Source organism: Mirounga angustirostris, unplaced genomic scaffold (assembly GCF_029215605.1).
Source record: "Mirounga angustirostris isolate CCGP_5_RB_7025 unplaced genomic scaffold, mMirAng1.0.hap1 SCAF_13, whole genome shotgun sequence".
Classification (NCBI taxonomy): Eukaryota; Metazoa; Chordata; class Mammalia; order Carnivora; family Phocidae; genus Mirounga; species Mirounga angustirostris.
Genome location: NW_026991721.1, coordinates 31,780,605 through 31,804,576, shown reverse-complemented (window position 1 = coordinate 31,804,576; position 23,972 = coordinate 31,780,605). Strand labels below are relative to the sequence as shown.

General features: G+C 38.6%; 1 protein-coding gene across 1 annotated transcript in view; it reads right to left on the bottom strand.

Moving 5' to 3' along the window:
- Window positions 1–957: 957 nt before the first annotated feature.
- SLC5A12 (solute carrier family 5 member 12) overlaps window positions 958–23,972 on the bottom strand; it is a 45,425-nt gene continuing 22,410 nt past the window's right edge. The window contains exons 9-15 of the mRNA XM_045892649.1: window positions 21,002–21,114; window positions 14,593–14,660; window positions 9,515–9,601; window positions 6,506–6,672; window positions 4,800–4,903; window positions 3,234–3,361; window positions 958–1,110 (exon numbers count right to left, since the gene is read on the bottom strand). Of these exons, the coding sequence (XP_045748605.1) occupies window positions 958–1,110; window positions 3,234–3,361; window positions 4,800–4,903; window positions 6,506–6,672; window positions 9,515–9,601; window positions 14,593–14,660; window positions 21,002–21,114 (820 nt within the window). The remainder of the gene's footprint in view (window positions 1,111–3,233; window positions 3,362–4,799; window positions 4,904–6,505; window positions 6,673–9,514; window positions 9,602–14,592; window positions 14,661–21,001; window positions 21,115–23,972) is intronic.

The window sequence follows — 23,972 nt, the reverse complement described above, 5'->3', positions numbered from 1 at the left end:
ATCAGTACAGTGTAAATCCTGTCGATGAGATATTTTGCACCAAAGAAGACCCCATGACTAGTGAAATCTGTGGGCCGGTAAGCTATTTGCGAGGTTCTTTTCCACAATGCTATCCTAACAGTCTCCTATAGGACATTCCTTGTTCCTCTTTACCCGGCCCTGGGGAAAGACTCTAGACTTCTGTTGAGCAGAATCAATTTTTCTTTGTAAGGTGATAGAAAGACCTACTACACCAAAGATAGAAGCGTATTTAGTTATCACTGTTGCACTAACTAGATATACCAGTCCCTCTCCTGTGCTGAGCAAAATTATTTCTAAGGCTTGGTCGGGACAGTTGTAGGAGGAGGGATGACTGGAAGAGGACTTCAACGTATGAGGGTGTGGCGCAGGGTGAGGGGGTTAATGGCAGTTAAGTGTCCCAACTGCAACTGCAACGTGGGGTGTTGTGAAATGTGTCTCCATCTATGTGAGATATGGGGGTCGGGTGGATGGCAATCCTTCATTTTATCAGCAGTGATGGAGAAACATTTAATAAGCATACCCCCTTCCACATTCAACCTGTGAACTCCAAGATATGTGATGGCTCAAGAACTACCAAAAAATAAAATAAAACAAAACAAAACACCCTGAAATTTAATATGACATAAACCAAAGGGACTGACTCTTTACACTGCCGTGCCATCCAGTCCTAATTTAATCCAGGAGGAAGTTGCCAGGGCACTTAAGGGTGGGCTGTTTCTTCTCACCTGAAAGTTGGGGTCTTCCAAAAAATGTCCTGAGAATATCCAGGGGAACAGTCATTTTATTTGTAGTTATAAATAAGTATAAATAGACATTAGACATCCCTGTCTTCTAGCAGTGACAACTACACATGTCTACTAACCAATAGGCAAGCAGGATGTGGACTGTGTGTATCTGTGTGTGTGTGTGCAGGGGGGTTATATTTTTGTGCATGTGTTAGAAATGGGTAATCTTCTCGAACGCCATATTGCTGTAGCTTTTGTCCTTCGGATCATGGCCTGGAATATGGACCAGGTTTTCTTGCCTGAGTCCATTCTGTAAGGTAGATTCAGCCCCTTGTTTCCAGGAACTGCCATTCTCAAGGTTTTCCTGAGGAAAATGAAAAGACACATATTAGGGAGTTACTCTTGATGTATTCCAAATCACACGGAGAGAATCTAGCTAAGCACCTCCCCCTCAAATGATATATGATCACATGATATGATATCGAATCAAATGACATGTAAATATGAAAGCAATGCCTCTCTTGATTGATAACTATGATGACTCAATCCATGTAGGTGCTATTTCCAATGATAATGAAAACAGAAAGAACAATTTAGTAAGCATTTGCAATATAACTTGCATTGTGTGAAGAAATGTATATTGTATATCTGTCAGTTAGTATTGTAGCCCTGTAAGGTAATAGTCTCAGCTCCTGAGGAGAGACAAACCTATGTCTCAGATGGTGGTGGTGCCCTTCCTTCCTGTGAAGAGCAAGGCCTCTAGATCATAAGAGGGGGACCTGCAGGCAGACTCCCCCAGAGGCTGCCCAATGTCATTCTTCAGGGAAGGAGCCCAAGAACGACATACTAAGTGTTTCCTCCCCGTCTCAGTGCAGCCTTGAGGACAGAAGCTGCCTGTATCAACAGGATTTATCATCCATCCCAGGAAATTCTTGCCCAAGAACATAAGTCTGTAAATCAGTAAATAACTTGATTATTTCCTTCTAGAACGTCCTCAAAAATCCATTTATCCAAACAATACAGTGCTCGATCAGCTGCTTTCTCAGCCAAAAAGATTGCCTTCACATTCTGAACGCCTGTCATGACGGTGCTCTCCTTGCTTCAGTAACTGTTACACTCAGCTTTACTTCATATACATGTTATTAGGGTGTTTGGGGGAAGGAGAACAATTAACAACCTAGGTGATGTGATATGGGTGCAGAGTTTGTCTTCTAGAGTACTAAAAGAACAAAATGTCTGCGACTGAAAGAATGTGAATAAGCCGCAACTAAAAAAAGGAAAAAACAAATACACTCCTGCACTTAAAGAGGCCGAGAGGCCAGACATAGATAAGACCATTTGCAAACTTAACAGGAAACATTACATCTCCCAAGGTTCTGCTGTTGTCAAATGCCATAACAACGTGAGGGATTATTGCTCTCTTACCAAATGGGCCCCAGACAGCTTTGTTTTCATTCCCAGCTTCCCTTAGACTCCTCTCAGAATCCTTCCGTGGGAACCCAAAGCTTACAAAAGTCATGTCCAGCACCCCTCTTGTTAAGGGTGGCATTGCCTGCTTCCCTGGAGTGTCCTCACCGCCCGGAGATGCATCAAGTCAACAAGCTCAATTTGGTCTGACCCCAGGCTGTTCCTGGTGGTCTTTGGCTGCTACAACCCTAATAATACTTGGAGAGTATCTCTAGCCCTGCCTGGTCTAAACACAATTCTCGGTGGGATAGGAAAGATGTGCATCCTGCTACTTCTTTAAGAAGTTCCCCCTATCGGGCGCCTGGGTGGCTCAGTCGGTTAAGCGACTGCCTTCGGCTCAGGTCATGATCCTGGAGTCCCGGGATCGAGTCCCGCATCGGGCTCCCCGCTCGGCGGGGAGTCTGCTTCTCCCTCTGACCCTCCCCCTCTCATGTGCTCTCTCTCTCATTCTCTCTCAAATAAATAAATAAAATCTTTAAAAAAAAAAAAAAAAAAGAAGTTCCCCCTGTCCATCTGACTCTATATTTACACTTCATGGACCTAGAGATGTCTGTGTCTGGGTGGCACTGGATGATCTCCTCCCGGTTCCCAGGTAAAAGCTGCAGTTCAAAGAGGTTAAACAATTTACCCAAGGCAAGTAAGACGCGGAACCAGGATTCTCTCCAGGGCTGACCCTCAAGGCTGTGCTTTTCACCATGATACTAGACTGTTACCCCTGTTTTATTCCTTTTCTACTGTTCATTTTTATATTTGTCCTAGAATTCACCTTTGGAAGGGTTAACAGGAATTTTTGAAATTAATCACTTGCAGTGCCAACAATTCAGCCTAAAGATACATGTACCTATCAACATATTTATGTGCTCAGAAGCTAATTAGCCAGGTAACTGAAGTTGAAACAAGATTCGGGTTGTAACATTCATTGTCTTCCTTTCTCACAGCCACTTTTCAGGTGGTCTAAATCAGCAAAAAGAGAGGCCCTTTGAGCTCGTATGTTTTTCAGAAGTTCACACATCAGCTCACCTGCTCCGTCCCACCGTCATGCTGAACACCACACCAGCACAGTCTTTTGTACTTTTCAGACCAAAAGCAAAATAAATTGCCAACTGGTCTAATTAGCAGTGGTTGAATATCCTTGCTGCTTTGGTGACCTATTAACAGAAGGACAGACGGATTAGGTGATTGCATGCTTCCAAGGCTTTGTTAAGGGTTTAAGTATTGTATACTTACTAAGTAGGTCACTTCTTAGTATAAGGGTGAAAATAGGCCTGACTGGTTAATAGACAGAAATTGGTAACTGCTCAAAGTGAGTGTGGGGATAGTTTTTAAATATCCACGAACTGTCAGGTCAGGCAAACTCACAGATAGAGAGTTAAGCAGAGATAACATATTTATTTTTAAATATGGATTATGGAAAACTCTACTCTTACACTTTGTAGGTTACCAGGAGGGATAGCATAAATCATAATTTCTTCCTCTAGGAAAACTCAGTTTTTCAGCCACATCAGATATATTAGAGGCCATCAGAGTCATTATTTGTAAAATTCAAAATGTTATTTTTACTGTTTCTTCTTCCTTCTACCCCAGCATCCTGAATCAGCAATACCCTCACATTCCCTCCAGCTAGTCTAGACTTTCCTCACACCTCCTTTCCAATCATTAAAACATACCTGTCCAATGTCCCATTCTTTCAAACCCTGCTGTGGAGTAAGAGTCAGTCACATTGATATTTAAACCAAGATTTAAAGACTAACAGTGTTCTCTGACTAGAACCTTTGTAAATTTTGGTATAATGATAACTGTTCGCAAATACCCGATCTCATTCAATGGCTGTCTTTAATTCAATAGCCAGTTTAGTCTAAATGTCCCTAGATGGGGTAGCGGAGTATCAGTTACAACCTTGATCTCATTCCTCCTATGTACCAGACACTGTGCCTGTCCACAAGCTTTTTCCAAATTCAAATTTCTTTCTAAAGATAAAATAGATTTTACCTATTCTTAAAGCTCCAGATTGAAGTTGAAATGATATATTCCCTGGCATTATGTTACTCTGTCAAAAGACATTCAACCAAATAGAAGTGTACTGCTCTTAATATTTATTTGTTAGTAAGTACCTTCTATGTACTAGGCACATTTTATGTAGACTACAAAACATATCTAATATTCATGAAATAGATATTGTTGGGGCACCTGGGTGGCTCAGTCAGTTATATGTCTGGCTCTTGCTTTTGGCTCAGGTCATGATCTCAGGGTCCTGGGATCGAGCCCCACGTCAGGCTCCACACTCAGCGGGGAGTCTGCTTCTCCCTCTCCCTCTGCCTGCCGCTCCCCCCTGCTTGTACCCTCTCTCTCTGTCAAATAAATAAATAATAAAAACATATGTTATATATATTAATAATAATATGTATATGATAATCAGGAGGATGGTTTTGCATATCAGCTTGGAGAGAGTAGACATACGTCTCTGGGAAGAAGGGCTTCTTGCCATGGATCCAAAATCACACCAGTAAGCCATCCACCTAGCCCGCCAATGCATGAGGCCAGCCCATGTCTTCCTTCACCCCAAAGAGAGGAATGTATGGAACCCACCTGTTATGAAGCTAATGATCATCCCAGCAGCAATGCATCCGAGGCAGCCCACGGTGCTGTAGTAAAGGTAGGAGATTGAATACCAGGTATCGGCGATGAAAGGTCTGTGGACAACAGCAGGTGTCAGCAGTTCCATGAGTTCTGATGTTATGATCCACAGTGATGTGGAGGACCAATGATAGTTCACTGTAGGGCCTGGCATTTCTCAAAATTCCAACACTTTAATTTTTTGCCATTTGGTTATTCTTTTTTTAAAGAATCAATTGTAGACTAGTTGTGCTTTGTATTGCACTCAATCCAACCCATCCTTGCATTACAAATATTGCCATGTAGATACTAAATTATGAGAGATACAATGAGGACCATGCCTCCCATTTCTTTGCAGCTTTAGACATTTATTAAGCCCAGATTTAGTGCCAAGAATTGTGACAGATATTGGAGATAAAAAGATGAGTAAGCCACAACGTCTACATAGAGGAGCTAACGGGCAATCATAAAGGAATGGTAGCACCTTGGTGGAATAGGAGCAAAGGATTCTGGGAACATTTAAAAGAGTATCAAATCCAGGCTTATGTGTGAGATAATACCTGAGCTTATTTTTAAAGACTAATTAGTAGCTAATCAAGCAAGGAATGTAGTTAGGGCCAGGATTTAGCACTCTAAGAAAAGAGGATCGAAAAAGCACAAGCAGGAGAGAAGAAACATGGCGGACTTGGGAACTATAATAGGTTGGCATTATTTGTAAGATTTATGGAAAGGAATGGTTCTAAACTAAATGAAACTCAGAGGCAAGTGGAAGCAACATAATGGAGTGCTCATAGACTATGTAGCCAGGACAGTTCTAGGATGCAGCTCTACCTACTTCATCTCTCAGCACAGCCCATAATAATTTTTCCACCTGATATGCAGAGTTAAGGAGCTATCCCACATTTCTTAGATTTGTTTCTACAAACAATGAGAGTGTGAGGTTGTGCATTTATTAAAGTCAAGGACAGTGCTACGAGCTATATATATCTTCTCTCATTTAATCTTCTCAAAACACCAGCAAAGTAAAGATTATTACCCTCATTTTTCTTTCAAAGACTTGAGAATTCAAGAAGTGACAAGTTACTAACTTGTGCAGACATAGAGTGGATAAATGGTAAAACCCACATCCAAACCTAGGCATTTCTGATTTCAAAGGCTGTGGTCTTCTCCCTATACCGTGTTATCTCCTGTGTCTTGGTATCTTAAATGACCTATTCCAGCCAGAAAGAGAAGGAAAATCTTTTGTTAAACCCAGTTGAGTTTGATCTAGAACCTGCCAGTTCACATCAGTGTCCCCAGCTGTGTATGTCCACAACCATTCTCCTCATTGCCCACAAACCTATTCTACTCAGGTCCTTTACTCTTTCAAGGGCACCATCTCTGATCTTCATATCCACTCACCTATTTTCAAACCCTCCACTACTTCTCCTGTTTTGCACTTAGACTTCCGATTAATGTTTTTGCTGAGTTCACTCTTGTGAATCCCGGGATGAGGGTAATGGATATCTGCGGAAGATTCAACAGCCCTGCATGGCACTCTTCAATGCTGGGCACAGCCTGGCGCGATTCTCACAGGAAAGCAAGATCTGGCTCGTTGGACTTATCCCTGGAGAATGCATCTCCCTCTATCCCGGTTACACACTCCCTGGGACCGAACACCATCTTCAAGGTCCACATACCTGCTAGGTAGCACTGTAGGCACTGACTCTGTTACATTTGATGGGACACAATGGTCTGTGGATAAAGGCAGGGGCCATGTCTTGGAGTCTGGTGCAGGGTAGACAAAGGCTCCAATGGCCACCCAAAATGACAAGGTGATTCCAGTCAGCAGGCCACCTAATGCACCCTTGATGAAAGGAAAGAAGAAGTCAAAGAGAGATTTAACAAAGCTTTTGAAAGTAAAAGGAGACGAAGAGTCCATGCCTCAGAGATTCTTATTATCCATCCCAAGTCTTGGCCACATGGGCTGTAAACAGTCCACCCAAACTGCCTTCTTTCCAACTCCCACAATGCAATTTTACTTAGGAGTCACTTGTTCCTTCAATGAAAACATTGGAGAATGTCATAATGGTCACTATTTTTAGATTTCTAGCAGGAAATTTTCCCCCTCCTTTTAGCTTCTTCTTACCATTTAATCTGTTGAGAGATGTACAACATGATGACTGTAGTTAACACTACTGTATGATATACACAAAAGTTAAGAGAGTACATACTAAAAGTTTTCATCGAAGAAAAAAATTTTTCTTTTTCTTTTTTTATCTGTATGATATGGTAAATTTAATGTGGTAATTATTTCACTATATATAAGTCAATTCATTATTCTGAACTTCTTAAATTTATACAGTTTCATATGCCAATTATATCTCAAAACTGAAGGGAAAAACACCTGTTGAGACTTCGGTTCCCAGTAGAAGAGTTTCAGAAGCTTGACAGGAAAACCTCAGAAACTGGAGACAAAGTGGTCGTTTTTCATTGACAGCGATTAGCTGTCTCCCATATCTCTTCCCAAGTGATTCTGGCAGAGACCCTGGCTCACAAGCTTGGAGTTTTTGTTTGAGTCTAAATACTAGCAAGCATATTTACTAGTCTTGTCATTTAAGGGTTATATTCCTTGATAAACAGTGAAAAGTCAATGAGTAATTGAGTCATTTCTCCTGCATAGGAGATAGAGCCCTCTGGCAGTGACCAGAACTGGAGAATAAATCTGGATGCTCCCAGTCTCTGCTGGACAGCTGAGCCTTCTCCGTCAGAGAAAATAACTCATTAGTTTATTTATCCAGGAAAATACTTTCTGATAAGAGGACTGGAATGTTTTGTTCACTATTGTTTGGGGAAACTAAAGCAATGTATATGATTCAAATACTTGTGCCTTGGTCTAGACCAGGGGTCCGCAAACTTCTATTACAAACAGCCAGCTAGGAAATATTTTAGGCTTCGTGGGCCATCCAATGTCTGTCACAACTACTTAGTTCTGCCCTATAGCACAAAAACAGCCATACACAATATGTAAACAACGGAGAATAATTATGACCAGTAAAACTGTTTATGGGCACCAAAATGTGAATTTCGTATATTTGTGGGTCATGAAATCCTGTCTTTTAATTTTTTCCAACCACTTAAAAATGTCAAAACCATTTTAAGCTTGCATGCCTTACCGAAAACTGGATGCTGGCTAGATTTGGCTTGAGGGGTGTAGTTTGCTGTCCCCTGGCCTACCAGTAAAGGGTGAATGGATTTCAGCAGGAGGTTCAACCCTCAGTGATTTACAGTAGCTGCCTAGAAAGCCATCCTGAGAAGGATTCTGGGTTCGTATCCACGTTCTGTGGAAAGAGAACCGTGACTGATCAGTAGTATCAGCCATGGACAGTGACAAGGGGGGAGGTAACCCAAATTTGTAATGTTTACTTTCCTTTACCTGGAACAAGGTGGTTTTCTGAACTAAATAGAAGGACCACAATTCACTAACATAGATAATAAGTTAATGTGTAGAAGGACAAAGATGTTATATATTATATAGCTCATTATTAGTTTTTTCATGGCCAGGATATTGCCTTCCCTATCATCTCCCCAAAACATAGTTATCCTTGTCAACCTCAATATCAGAAAAGTTAATTAAAACAAATAAGACTGTAAGGGAAGCACTACAAATTACCAAATGCTCCCTACCTATCCATGCTCTTTACCTAGCTCCGAAAGATTTATCTAGAATAGAGGTCAGCAAGGGTCAGATAGCTGCAGAGACCTAATTAGATAGATCATGTGACTCAGGCTTCATCGAGCATCCTACAGTATTTAAACAATATGCAGTCAGGTTTTTTGTAGTCAAAGACTTTCTTTTTTTTTTTTTTTTGTAGTCTAAAGACTTTCTAAAAATATATGCATGTATGGACAGCAATAAGTAAAAAAAAATGACAATTTTGCTAGATTGAGAAAATTATGAGTTTTAAGCTATTTTAAAGAGTTACTATTTTTCCAAATAAATGTTCATTTTGATTTATATTTATTATAAGTCATCCAACCAACATTTACTTAAAGATATACTATTAGCTTGTGAGATCAGGATATACCAGGATTGTTTACTCTCCCTTTCTTAAATTAGTTCATTAAGTTAATTAAATTTGTGATAACCTTAGATGAAATATGGAAAAAATAAAATTCGCATAGTTTTTTAAGTTTTCAAAAATTTTTTAACCTAAATTTTTCCTGAATTCAGTATATATTTTAAATTTCATTTTGTGGGCCCTGAATTTAGGGAGGACAATTTAAACCCTAAAGAGTCAACTTTGATGCCATGACATCTGTACTTCGTGTTCATCTCTTACTTTCCTTGTTTCCTGTCTCTAAGAAGGCTTCACTGAAGTCAGAGATAGGAGTTTAGTTTAGTTCTACTATGGAAAATAGCCACCATTTTTTTCCTGGTATAGAGAAATGGTCTTTCCAACAAGTGGGAAGAGAGAGAAAATGGCTGGGCTTCAGTTTTATTTATTTTATTTTTATTTTTCAAACAATTGGAAAGGTAGATCCAGGAGCTTTTATTTTACTTATTTTTTAATTTAAATTCAAGTTAGTTAACACATAGTAGTTTATTGGTCTCAGGGGTAGAATTTAGTGATTCATCCAGTGCTCATCCCAACAAGTTGGGCTTCAGTTTTAGCTGGGAATCATGGAGAGACATGCAGGATCCTTACCTTCCAGTTCACAAAAGGGAACAAGATTCCCAGAAAGAACAAGCCCAGCATTGGTCCCCCGCACATGCCATGGATGCTGAGAGCAGCCTGTGGAACAAGACAGATCAGATCAAAGTGCCCACTCCCCTGAATCCATGGTCGCCTGGGATCACCCTTTCTTAGACTCGGGATAAAATTTAGTCCTAATCCTGATGGTGGAACTCATTAATCATGTGCTTTCTGGAAGCCATTTTTCCCTTCTGGGGAGATAAGCACTATATAAAATAATAAAAGTACACACAAACATACATTTGTGTGTTTTTGTGTGTGTGCATGTATATACATACACACAGGCAATTTGGATTTGGTAGAAGTAGTTTTTCCTTAAGGTGGAACTCATTGATTTGCTTACATTTTCTATCTTGTCAAAAAAAAACCCTTTCTTTTTATAATGTACCAAATAAATGTATCTGTAACTAATGTTTCATATCTTACATGACTGATCACCTATTCTAACTTAGTTTGAACAATTCTATCATTTTGATAATAATAGATTACCCCACTCCCACCATCTCACCCAGAACACCTCAAGGATGTTGAAGCATTAAGTTAGGACATGATGGGGAGGCCACTGGACACTCCAGATCTCATCTCTCATTTTTACAGCTCTATTCTCTTTGAAAATTGAGGGAGTTTGACAGAGCATTTCCGTATCTCTTAGCCTGTTATTGAGCCCACTGAATTGGTAAGGAGTTCTCATTAAACTAATTTTCTGTTGACCTGTAGCCTTTTCTATGGCCTTCCAAGAGTCTTGGACATACACATGCACTGATATGCATGTAAGTGTATGCAAGTGCCATACGTGTGTGTGTGCATGTGCTTATCACACACAGCTAGCTATCCTGCAGTGCAGCCCCTATCTTGTTCTATCAATGCAACTGTAGGACTCTTAGATCAACAACTGAGAAGAGGATGCTCTGAAGATCCTATACATACCTTACGTTTGTCAGGCACCACCAATGTGCCAGATAGTTAAGATGAACTTCCAGGCACTCAAGATAAATGACTTCATTCATCCTCACAATTACCCTGTTTAGTAGGGATCACTAACTGGATTTTATAGATGAGGAAACTGCACTGACGGAAAACATATTAAAGGTATAATTCCATTTAGAAAATGGGAAAGGTAAGATTTAAGAGATATAATCTAGGTTTGTTTGGCTGTAAAACCCACATTTTCTCTCCTAAAGGAAGTCTACAGAAAAAAAAAAAAAAAGTCAAGAACACAAACCCTCCTGATGGCCTCCTCCTATTGTTTAAGGGAAAAAAGTTCTTGAAAGATTCCATCACTAATAGTCAGAATATTTGGATTCTAACTTTGGCCCTGCCTCTCATTACTATGATTTGGTGAACCTGCTGTTATTAATTCAGATACATTCTATTTCAGAGAGTCTTCTTTATGAAAAATAGATAGGACCAAGAGGCCGTCAAGTGCCCTCCATCTGTAATGTAATTTTTTTTTCTCTAGAAGGATGAGCTGCAATGCATTGTTATGTTTGTTTTTCCAGGTTAATTTTTTATGAAGTCAATACTGCAAATGGATCTTTGACAAGAAGGAGGCAGATAAGATTAAAGTCAATACTCTTCCCCAAAGTCAATACTTAATTTAATATTCTTGACATTTCCTCTGTTGATTGATAGCATGAATTCATAGTTGCCATGGTTGCTGAATTTGGGAGCTAATTTACTAGTTATTATATGGGAGAATCAATACATTTAGATAAGGCATTTATGTCCCCCTGTGGAGGAAAAACAACAATCTCTTAAAAAGTCATCAGCCAATATGCTTCTGGAGAAAAAAAGGGTCTTCACATGATAGAAAGAAAAAAAAATTCAATAGTTTCTGGCTTTTGAAAATATATATTTCTGTAATTTACACAACTAAACTAATTTTAATTTTTATCTTTCTTTTTGTTATTGTTCTTAAGCAGGTTCAATTGGAGGAAGGCTGAAAGCTCATCCAACAGCTTTTTCCTCAGTGGGCAAATCTCACATAAGTTGCTCCTGTAAGCAGGGGGTGATGGCTAAGAACATATGTTTGGGGGGGTTGCCTTGCTGTGCCTTAGCTTTCTCATATATTAAGTGGGGATCACAATGCCCGCTTCCTGGGTTTTCTTGTGACTGTTCAATGTGGAATCTGAGAAAGGCCAGAATAGTGACTAAGCATTCAGGAGCACACAATAAGTACCCCCCAAATGTTATCTACTATTATCCTTTGTTTCTTTTTCTTAAGTTTTAATTTTAATTCCAATTAGTTAGCATACAGTGTTACATTAGTTTCAAGTGTTATCCACTATTATTATTATCTTATTGTTATTACCTACCCTGTTAGTGAGCTCTCTGGTTCCTGAGGCATGCCATTTGATTGTTGAACTGTTTAGGGACCCAGAAAGCACTTCCTTAAGTTAAGATAAGAACGTGCTGGGAAGTCATCACAGCCCTTAGCAGAACTAGATGATAATCATTAAAATAGAAGCATAATGGATAGAATGCCCTTTCCCAAAGGGAGCTCTGCAAATCACTAGTTAACGGGTGATCTCTGCTGCTTCTATCTACCCCTTCCCCCTATTTCTGCCACCACCACCACCACCCCCTGCCCTCCCACATATGGTCTATAGTCACATATTTAAAGTAAAAAGGGAGGGCGCCTGGGTGGCTCAGTTGGTTAAGCAACTGCCTTCAGCTCAGTCATGATCCTGGAGTCCCGGGATCGAGTCCTGCATCAGGCTCCCTGCTCAGCGAGGAGCCTGCTTCTCCCTCTGACCTTCCCCCCTCTCATGTACTCTCTCTCATTCTCACTCTCTCAAATAAATAAATAAATCTTTAAAAAAAAATAAAGTAAAAAGGGGATGCTCGGCTGGTTCAGTTGGAAGAACGTGCAGCTCTTGAGCTCAGGGTCGTGAGTTCAAGCCCCATGTTGGGTATAGAGATTACTTGAAGAAGTAAAACTTTAAAAAATAAAAATAAAAAATAAAGTGAAACAGGTTTCTTTATTTTGGGACTTCCCAGGGCCTTCAATATGCTAAAATGGCTGTGGATTTCTAAGAGGGAATGTAGTGTAGAGCATTTCCCAAATGTCTCTAACATTGGAAACTTGCTTTCTTACAGTATTTCACAGGATGAAAGTCTTCAGAACACACTTTATAAAGTCCTAAGCTAAAACAGTAAAAAGACCTTTGTTGAAGAGGATTCAAGCTGCCCGCCCCTAGCACCACCCACAAACACATACCATGAGTATGGGATGGCTTTGTGAACATGAAATTAAACCTGGCTCTATTCCTCACGTGCACAGGACTAAGGCTTCAGTCTTCCCATCTGTGAAACCTGAACATGAATGTCCCATTATGTTCAAAACAGCAAAGCTGTTTGTAAAATTAAATAGGGGAATTATAAGTGCTTTTCTGTACCTATTAAATCAGACATATTCAAGGAAAGGAGAGGGCCATCCTATAGACAATATCTCTAGGAAACCAGAACTCAGAATTGCCATCTGTTGCCAAATAGCATCTCCTAAACTGTGTGAACTGTGGGGCCTACATTGTGAACAGTCAAGAAAGTGGGCCCAGCAGCTAAGCAGTGGGACAAGCAGATGAGAACATCATTCACAGTCATTCCCTCTTCATAGTCAGCTTTACTTTATACCAGTCTTGGAGGGGTCCTTGTCTATTCTAAAGCCCTTCCTACCACAACTGGAAGTAAGATTAAAAGGCAAACATTTCTGGGAGACAACAAAATAGAGATTCAAATATTCACTAAATTCAACGTCATGATACTTTCTTAATAGTAAATGTTGGGATAAGGGGAGGAAGCAATGGGGCCCAAGGCCTCAGAGTCGATTTGGAAATGTGGTCCCTGGGAAAGCTGCTGAGGTCACTAAAACTGCCAGTTCCACTGTGTGGATGGGCAAACATCAAAGTGCCCCCAAAACTGGGAAGAGATTATCAAGCATCTGTGATGAAACAGTAAGTTCCTAGCTTACTGGAGAGGGCACCGGATTTCCAGTCCCAAAAACTCTTACGTAGACAACTGAATTACCGTGTCCCTCAGTCTCCCTGACCTACTCCCTGAAGCTCAAAATGGGAAGAACAGAATCTGCATAAGTCATCATTGGAAGGATCAAGGAAGATGCACAGCTCTGCAAACTAAAATGCATTCTATAAAAGTCAGTGATTACTCCTCATGCACCCTTATGCATTTCTTTGTTGATGCAACATTTATTGGAAAACCTATGCCATGTTGAGATAATATAAAGGATGTTGAAATGATGCAAAGATACAAGTGGGATGGAGAGGGTCAAAGCAGAATGAGAAGATGGGCTTCTCTGCTGTTGTTTTGAGAGGTGGGTGATTTGCGGAGGGAAGAGAGGTGGCTCGGAAGACAAGGGACATAAACTCAGCCACTGATCAGCTGTGAGAACCTGAGCAGGTTATGTTCACTCTTTTCTATAATCATCTCCAAAATGAAGATGCTGAAACAGATTATCCTTGGGGCTCCTTCTAGCATCATCCTTTTCTGGAAATGGTAGTTGGACAGATGGGAGGCAGGTAGAGGTGGACTCTCTCACTCCTTAACTCTGTGACTCTGGGACAATCCCCTCACCTCTCTACTTCTTAGTTTCTTCATCTGTAAAGTCAGTCCATGAATCATAATACCCTGGGAGAAGTGATTAAATTAAGTAATACACTGGGATGGTACCTGGAACATAGTAACTCTTCCATTAATAGCAATTGTTCTGATTTTTTTTGCTATTATAATAATCACTTCTACTTTTATTTCAGGATCATATATTCTCAGATCTGAATTTTAAAAGGGCTTCTAATTTAATTACAGTGTCCCATGTCACTGATTTCCATTACTGGTTTTTAATAGTTTTTCCTTCTGAAAGTAATTTCAGTTGAAACTTTACATGTATGTTTAATTCGGACCCAGTATCTGGGAGTCTCAGCATATGGTGCTTGGAGGAACAGGCAAAGCATTAGCAAAGAAAGTGGGTAAAGAGCTGCTCTGAAATCAAAGGTGTCTTTTTTCTCTTTCATTACCTGCACGACGCCTCCCATGAGGGATGCAGCCACAGCCATGGAGGTACACAGCACGCCAAACAAGAGACCTGAAAGAAAACAAACTCATGACCATGGTCCAAGCTGGCTTTGAGGGGTTTCTTGAGCTCCTGTCCAGGACAGTCTCTGAGGCAAGCCCTTTTGGAAGGATCTCAGTGAAAACTGTCCTGACCATTCAGCCATCGCAAGCCCCAAGAGGGACATGTGGGAGGCTTCGTTCCAGGTCAGGCAAAAGGAGCTGGAAGCCAGCCTCTAGGGGTTTTCTCTCCAGGATTCAGGAAGAGGGCCATCATATGGACACAACATGAAAATGTGGAAAAGGCACTGGTCTAGGCTAATCCAGGCTCCATTAGTGGGAAGTAATTGCAGTTTGACCACTCATCAAAAGTTAGCTGAAGAAGTTACTAACCTTTCTGGGATTCAATAGTTCTTCATCTTTAAGCTGGCTAACAAACTGAGGGTTCTAGAGGGGAGGGGGGTGGAAGGATGGGTTAGCCTGGTGATGGGTATTGAGGAGGGCACATTCTGCATGGAGCACTGGGTGTTATGCACAAACAATGAATCATGGAACACTACATCTAAAACTAATGATGTAATGTATGGTGATTAACATAACATAATAAAAAAAAAGAAAAGTATCTAACAAAAATGTGAGTCTTTCAGCTTTATGAAAGGCCAAAATTTATGATTTATGTAAATAAACATTGTATTATTTGATCCAAAAAAAAAAAAGATGGCTAAGTATCTATACATTTTACCTCATGCCATTTGCAACTCTGGAAAGTTTTTCTAATCTCTTTCTTTAGTGCTTTATTCATACCATCCTTCTGGCCCTGAGTATATTGCGAAATGATTTATTTGTTTACATATCTACATCGGAATGCCTCAAGGGCCATCAGAGTATGGGCCCTGGAGCTTCTCACGCAGGGCCTCCAGGACCAAGGGAGTTTGCTGAGTGAAGAAGCAGATGCCTCTTGTCATCTTTTTAAGATGATGAGTTCTTTTAAACCACCTTTAAGAAAAGAATTGTTTTTATATATCTTTGTTTAAAAATCATCTTAAAATTGCATTAATTTCCCATTGTAATCCCTAAACTAAATAAGAGATGGGGAAAGAGATGAAGAGTTGGAAATATAGACAGAGACACAGTGACAGAAATGGAGGGAAAACGATTTTGTTTATTCTGTTTGAAATTATCTCTCAGCTAAATATCTAGCTCAGTTCCCAACATGACATGTCATAGTACGGAGTACAGACCATATGTCAGGCACTTTACTGGTGCCAGAGCTATCAAGTCAACACCTGATTCCTGTCCCAAAGATCTCATGTGCTAGGAATAGATTACACATAAATAATGCATCCAGCTGTGCCTGGTACATAGAAAGTACTGTGTGTTTGCTATTATTATTATTATTATATTTCAAGTTTAGTACATGATATTCATGATATTTATTATCAGAAACTCACTTTTTTTTTAAAGATTTTATTTATTTATTTGACAGAGAGAGACACAGCGAGAGAGGGAACACAAGCAGGGGGAGTGGGAGAGGGAGAAGCAGGCTTCCTGCGGAGCAGGGAGCCCGATGCGGGGGCTTGATCCCAGGACCCCGGGATCATGACCTGAGCCAAAGGCAGATGCTTAATGACTGAGCCACCCAGGCGCCCCTCAGGAACTCACTCTTAAAATGAAATTATGCTAGCAACTTTCAATGCAATATTTTTCAACTTCTCAATAAGCCAGAAAAATAAGGAAGCTCACCACAACACTAAAAACCAAGTTTGATCAATCAAAACATTTTGGAATTCTAAAATTATTCTCATTATCTTTAAAGAGGATAGACTGGACTGCAAAAAACAATGTTTGCCCTGATTCTGAACCGCTTCATGAATAAGGAGAACTCTGCCTACCTGAAAAAAATAACAAAAGACATGTTTTCTGTCCACTACAGACTTCCCTTCTGCTGGGCCAATAGTTATATGTTAAATGAAACTCTAGGCAGTCATCTCTCAATCCAGAGGTTCTACTTTTTTGTGCTGACCAGAGAATTGATTCATTCCCTCTCTCCCCCAAACATTATACTTCCACCAGATCACAATCAATAGAAACCATCGAGGCAGGAAATTTAGGGGAAATTGGTGGCAGTTCCATAGAGACCTGGAGTGTATGGCACCTCAAACAAAGCAGTAAATGTGGGAAGGAGAGAAAGTTCCATAGTTGCAGCAAATGCTATGGATATTCCAAGTGTTACATCAGCTCAGAGGATCAGACAATAAACCATAGGCATAAAAGAAATTTCTACTGTCATCCAGCATATTTCTGAATATCTTTTAGAAATTGAGAATTGTACTGGAAGTAATGTCCATTCACCTGCTATTAGCTTTAATCCATTGTGCAAGATAGTGAGTAGAATCAGGCAATTCACCTACCTAGTTAACAAACATGTGATCAGCATTGATCTCTCCCTGTTCAAGCGTACGTAGAAAAAAAAGAGAAATGCAGGATCCATGCAGAATATCACCAAAGGAATGAATATATTAACCTAAAATCTGAAATACACAGTATACTTTCTAGAAATAATTTACCTTAGGAAGCAGAAAAAAAAGTATTTAGAAACTGTTTAGCAATTTTAATATGATGCAAAAACACATAGACTCAATGAAGCAAACAACTTCAGGTCAAGAGAAAGCAAGTGAGGTGAAAAATGGCAAGATAGGGTGCAACACCAATAAATTTAGATGAAAATGGGTCCAAGTGAGCTAAGAAAGGACTATAAAGAAATTAAAAATGGTAATTGACCAAGCACTTCCACTCCTAAGTATTTACCAAATAGAAATGAAAATATGTTCACAAAAAGACTTGTACAAGAGAATTCATAGCTCCTTTATTCATTATAAACTCAAATGAAACACCCTAGGTCCATCAACAGAATTAGAAGTTTAAAAAACTGTGGTATATCCATACACTGTCATACTATTCAGAAATAAAAAGGGATGAACTACTGATATACAAAACAACATGGATAAATCTCATAAACAAAAACATGCTGAGTGAAAGGAGTCTTACAAAAAAAAAAAAAAAACCAGCGTGTACTGTGTGATTCCATGTATATGACATTCTAGAAGAGCTAAAACTAATCTATGGTGGAAAACATCAGAATAGTACTTGTCCCGGTGGGGGGATGCGGGTGGTGGTGGCAGAAGGATTGACTGTAATAAGCAAGAGAGAACTCTGCAAGGTAATGATGATTTTTATCTTTAGTGGTTGAGTTACACAGGTATATGCATTTGTCAAAACTCAGCAAATGTATACTTACCATTTGTCTATTTTATTGTAGGTAGATTTTACATAAAAAGTTTTAAGCAAGTATTCAATTCTAGTTAATAATGTGTATGCTAAAATAATTAGGGGGAAGTACACTAATATCTGCAATTTACTTTTAAATGTATCAAATATATGATATATTAATGGATGGATAGGGAGCTGGATGGATATATGAAAAAGCAAGATTAGGACAATATTAATGGAGAATCTAAGGGGTATATATATATATACATATATGAGAATTTATGGCAAACGTCTTTAAATTTTGCTGTAAGATTGAATTTATATAATAAAATGTAAGGAACAAAATACAATCGCAGAATTAAAATCATGATTGTTAAGAAATTTACTTTGTGAAAAACTCAAAGTAACATCAAGAGAAAACTTGAGTTCTTCAAGTGTGCAGAGAAAAAGAAAAAAGTTATGAAAATAAGAGAAAAAGTAAAGCATATGGATAACTAACAACCCAAATTAGAAGAATATTTAAGAATAAAGAGGTGATAAAACTCAGTATTTTCAGGCACTCACTAAAAGAAAACCAATTAGAATTTTGAGAACCAACAAGGGTTGGGTAAATGGCCAGATATGTGCTCTCTACAAAACAAAACAGAGAAACTATAGGTTTTCCACTTTGATAATAAACGCTTTAGAAGATACTATGGAGAAAGCATCCCATTCATAATACCATAGAAAGGAGAAGAAAGAAAAAGGAAAAGTGGAAGAAGGGAGAGGAGGAAAAGCTGAAGGAGGAAGATGTGAGTGTAATTAACATCTAGGATAGAAAACATGATACTACTAAATAGAAAAATGCTATTGCTAGATAGAAAGCTTACAAAGATGTCAATTCTTCCCCAAAACATTTTTAGATTTAATACAATCCCATTGGGATGGAGGTGCAGCTAGATGGCATACAATAAAGTATTTTAAAGTCAATCTAAAGCATAAATAAACATGTATAACCCAAAGTTTGTTTTTGCAGGAAAAAAGTAAAGAAGAGCAACAATAGAAAAAAATTTTAATTTTAAACTAAAAGTGAGAGGATTTGCTCTAGCAGATATTTTAAATAAAACACTATAAAGCTATAATATACAACAAGATGGTATTTGTCCTGCAATTGGTAATTCAGTTTAATGAAAATAATATATAAGATCCTTAAACAAATCCTTACAGATGAAAGAATCTTATATTGTATATTATCATCACTGAAATATTAACAACCAGTGAAGATTATCGGATTAATGATGCTTAGAAAATTGGCTGACATAGGTAAAAAAAAATTTAGATCCTCTTCATAAATCATAAATCAAATAATTTGAATACATTTAATATTAAATGTGAAATATAAAATCATTTACAATCTAGAAAAAATAAGGAAATCTATAAATGGGTTTTGGATGGGAAGAAATTTGTAAGCATAAAGAAATGGATAAAACAGTAAAAGAAATGATACACATATTTGATCAAATATGTAATTATAATTTCTGTACATCAAAAATGTATTTTAAAAAATCTGGGGGACATTCTGCAATATACAAAGGTCACATTTCCTTTATACATGAAGAGATTTTGCAGGCAAAATTTCTAATATCTCATCGACAAACAGAAAGCATAGATTTTCACAAAAAATACAAGTGGTTATTCATCATCTGAAAAATGTTCAAAATTCACTATAAATCAAAAAATGTAAATTAAAGCAAAATGTGATGTTATTTTGCCCATGAATTTGGCCAATTTTTAAAAATACTAATGTCAAGTGCACAGAGAAATATGTCACTACTCACTGCTGCCACACATAAATATTATTAATTGGGCCACACTGGAAATATTTTTCATAATATATATCCAGAACTGTCAGTGAATTTGTATTATTTGATCTGGTAATTTTCTGTTGGGGGTTTTTACTAAGGAAAAAATTATGGATGCCATCAAAGATTAATGTATATGGGTATCATCACAATGTTACAAAAAATGAAAAAAGATTCTAAAAAGTAACAATATAAAATAAAAAAGTAAGCCATTTTGTAGACTATAGAGCAAACATTCAAAAACCATGTTTTCAAATAATGCATAAATGACACAGGAAAATGCGGGCACCTGGGTGGCTCAGTTGGTTAAGCGACTGCCTTTGGCTCAGGTCATGATCCTGGAGTCCAGGGATCGAGTCCAGCATCGGGCTCCCTGCTCGGCAGGGAGTCTGCTTCTCCCTCAGACCCTCCTCCCTCTCATGCTCTCTGTCTCTCATTCTCTCTCTCTCAAATAAATAAATAAATAATCTTTAAAAAAAAATGACACAGGAAAATGCTTGCTACACTCTCCTAGGAAAAAGAACCAACCAGAACAAAATTAGGCATAATTTTGTTTAAAAAGTACATATATTTTCTCCAATTACCTACATTTTTTGGTAATAAGTGAATAAACATATAATTTGTTTATACTGAAAAAGAAGTAAACTCTGTAAAACTATAATTCAATATGATAAGTGCTACAGTGAGCATAAACATAATATGCAACTGTGTGATTAAGCAAGGAGCAATTATTCCTTGAAGGGAGGTTACCAGGAGTTTGGTAATCAAAAATTCTTCAGAAAAGAATTTGGCATAATGTATAAACTTGTCAAACCCCCAAGTTGTACACCTGAAGCTAATGTAACACTGTGTGTCAACTATACTAAAAATAAATACATAAGTAAGTAAGTAAATAAATAAATAAAAATTATAAAAAAGAAAAAGAAATAATTTGACTTTATTAGACAAAGTGACTGGCCGTAGTGAGCAGAACATCTTCCCATGTAGAGGGATGAATATGGTCAAAGCAAGACATATGCAAGAGATGTTGAAGTGATGAGTCTAGAGTGTGGGGTGAGTACAGAAGAGTGTCGAATAGAAGGTTGGTGAAAGGTAAGCTAGCTGGTAATTCTTGCCTGTTACCCTCCTGATATCTTTGGAAGTGTGAATCCTTATGTGAAATTCCTCATACACTCGGTGTGCATTTGTGCCTGTGAGTCCTGAGTAACATGTACCATATTCACATTTCATGACATGGAGTAGAAGATGAATTGGCTCTACCTACATAAGCCTTTACTGCTCCAGGTGCTCAGCTTGTCGGAGAGATGGGGAAAACAGCTCTTGACAAAGTCCTCAAAGGTCACCGTTGCTAAGGCATTGATGCTGGCAGCCACGGTGCTACAGGGAGAGAGAAGCGAGAACATAGTCCAAGCTAAATAAAGCTGACCAGCCTGCCCCATCATTCAGGGCAAACCGACAAGGCAGGGCTCTAGAAACAAAAAACAGATGCAGACATATGTCCTTCTTCTGGGACTTCAGGTGGGCTACATGGCCTGTCTACTCACTCTTCAAAGCTGCCTCTGTGCTTTGTGCTCTTTGATTTCTTCAAACTCTAGTGAAGAAGCTTGATGTTCATGCTCTAATACCTACCAGTGCCCCTGAACAAGACATTCAATGAATTAGCAGGCAGTAAAAAGTTGTGTGTGTATGTGTGTGTGTATTTAGGTTGGACTTGAAGCAGTGACTATCCTAATCCAGGAATCAGTACAGTTTGCCACTCATTAGTCATTCATTCATTCATTCATTCCTCCATTCATACCATTTATGCATCTCTTCATTCTAGGTACTAGGCATACCATGGTGAACCAGAAAAACATAGACCTTATACTCGGCAACACAGACATTCAACAACCAATTACACAATTGATCACAGTTGTTAGGAAGGAAAATAAGGTGCTACGAAAATATGCCTTGCAGGATCCTAAGCTGATTTGAAGTTAGGGGATTCTTCCCTTAGGAAATGATGATTAAGATAGACACTGAAAGGACCGATGCAAATTGGGAAAAAAGAGGTTCTAGAGCAAAGGGAAAATTACATTTAAATGCCTCTAGCTGGAAAGCTTATTGCATTCAACAACCTGAAGCCCCCAGGGTGGTAAGAATGCAATCAGTAAGGGAGAATGGAGCAAAAGATAGGATGGAAAATGGGCAAAGACTAAAACTACATAAAGATTTAATATTCTCTCTGACTTTTCAACCAGAGTCCAGTCTTATGGCCCAAAAACTCACTTTGATGACAGAGAACCTGGACGTTGAGGTTTTCTTTTAAGAATAGCATGAAAGCTTGGGTGCCTGGGTGGCTCAGTTGGTTAAGCGACTGCCTTCGGCTCAGGTCATGATCCTGGAGTCCCTGGATCGAGACCCTGGATCAAGTCCCTGGATCGAGTCCCGCATCGGGCTCCCTGCTTGGCGGGGAGTCTGCTTCTCCCTCTGACCCTCCCCCTCTCATGTGCTCTCTCTCATTCTCTCTCTCTCAAATAAATAAATAAAATCTTAAAAAAAAAAAAAAAAGAATAGCATGAAAGCTTATTTAATTCCTCATACAGACCAGGAATATTTTAGGTAGTAGAATAGATAACAGTATTAAATTCATGTTATGCAAAATCACAACCACAAACAAAAGTTCTGGAAAAGAAACCAGCTGATGAACAAAATCTGGCCATCTGTTTGTAAATTTTCCGCTGATATTCAGTAGCTAATTGTTTTATTATCCTCCAGTCCTCATCTGAAGACAAGCTAGAGCTGTGCCAACAGCATGGGAGAAAATTCAAACTTTTTCTTTTTTCTGTAATGCAGGATAATGGTACCATTAATTTTAGCTGTAGCTTACTTTAGTTGGAATAGTTCCAGGTCCATCACATGCAAAATTAAAAGTTCCTTTCCTAAGAGGCAGATACAGCAAGTAGAAATTTCCTAAAACCCATTTCTAGGGAATTGAAACTGTAAGTACTTTGAGATACATTCCCTTTTTCCTGAGAATCAATGCATGGTGCGTGTTTCTTGCCAGACTCCCCTTCTATCTGCAGCTCCATGAAAGTCAAATAAGGAAAGTAGGTGTCCAAATAAAAAGAGTCCACATTCCCAACAGTTTTGTCTCAAAATACATCATCTGAAAGTCTCAAACATTAGGGTTGACTCTCAAATCCTTTGAGAGAGAGGAAGCAAAACGCTGAATTTGGCCCATATAGAACCTCTCCTGCATTGCCTTTGTAATCAGGTATATTATCCATATGCCAATTTCTCAGATTCTAAAGCTTCTTTAAGATGATAGAAATCTTTCTTTTTAATTTTTCCTATCCCTCAACCACTATCTATTTATTGTATCCCTATTCCTGTCTTTTCCTTTCTCAACTCAACATCTGACTTAAGGTTGTAGCAGAAGGAATCTCTCTATAGCATGAAGTGTCCACTGTGTCCCTCTCTTAGAAGTTTTGGGCTTGAGACCAAAAGAGCCATCCATTCTCTTATGGGGGAATTATCTGTTGACAACTACATGTTCTTTAATCTGGAGAGACTCAGCCTTAGAGTAAGAGAAAAAGATAAATAAGTAAAGCTCTATAGAGAGGGACAAAATAAAAGCTAGAGTGCCACCCTTCTTTGTGACTGATCCTCTGGTGCTCATTTTTTCTGTCCCAAGTTTCCCTGAGATCTTAATCTCAACACCACGGAATAATAACACTTTGTGTTACTGAAGCAAAATCCTAAAAAGAATATTAGCAAAAATAATTCAGTAGTAAACTAAATCAGAATTACACCAGAAGCAAGTTCAAGTCATTATATGAATTCAAGGATATTGCTAATTTGGATATATGTCAACATATTAATATGCCAAAAGTTAAAAAAAACACTTCAAAAATGCCAAAAATTTAATAAAATTCAATATCTCCAATAAAAACTTTCCTAAAAGTAGAATAAGTATATGCATTTTGTTCTTTTTTACAATTTATTAACTTAAATGATATTCTTTTTTTAAGATTTATTTATTTATTTTAGAGAGAGAGAGTGGGAGCACAAGCAGGAGGAGCAGGAGAGAGAGAGAGAGAATCTCAAGCAGACTCTGTACTAAGTGCACAGCCCAACACAGGGCTCCATCTCAGGACCTTTAGATCACAACCTGAGCCCAAACCAAGAGTGGGACCCTTAACTGACTGAGCCACCCTGGTGCCCCTTAAATAAGTATTCTTAAATGTAAATAG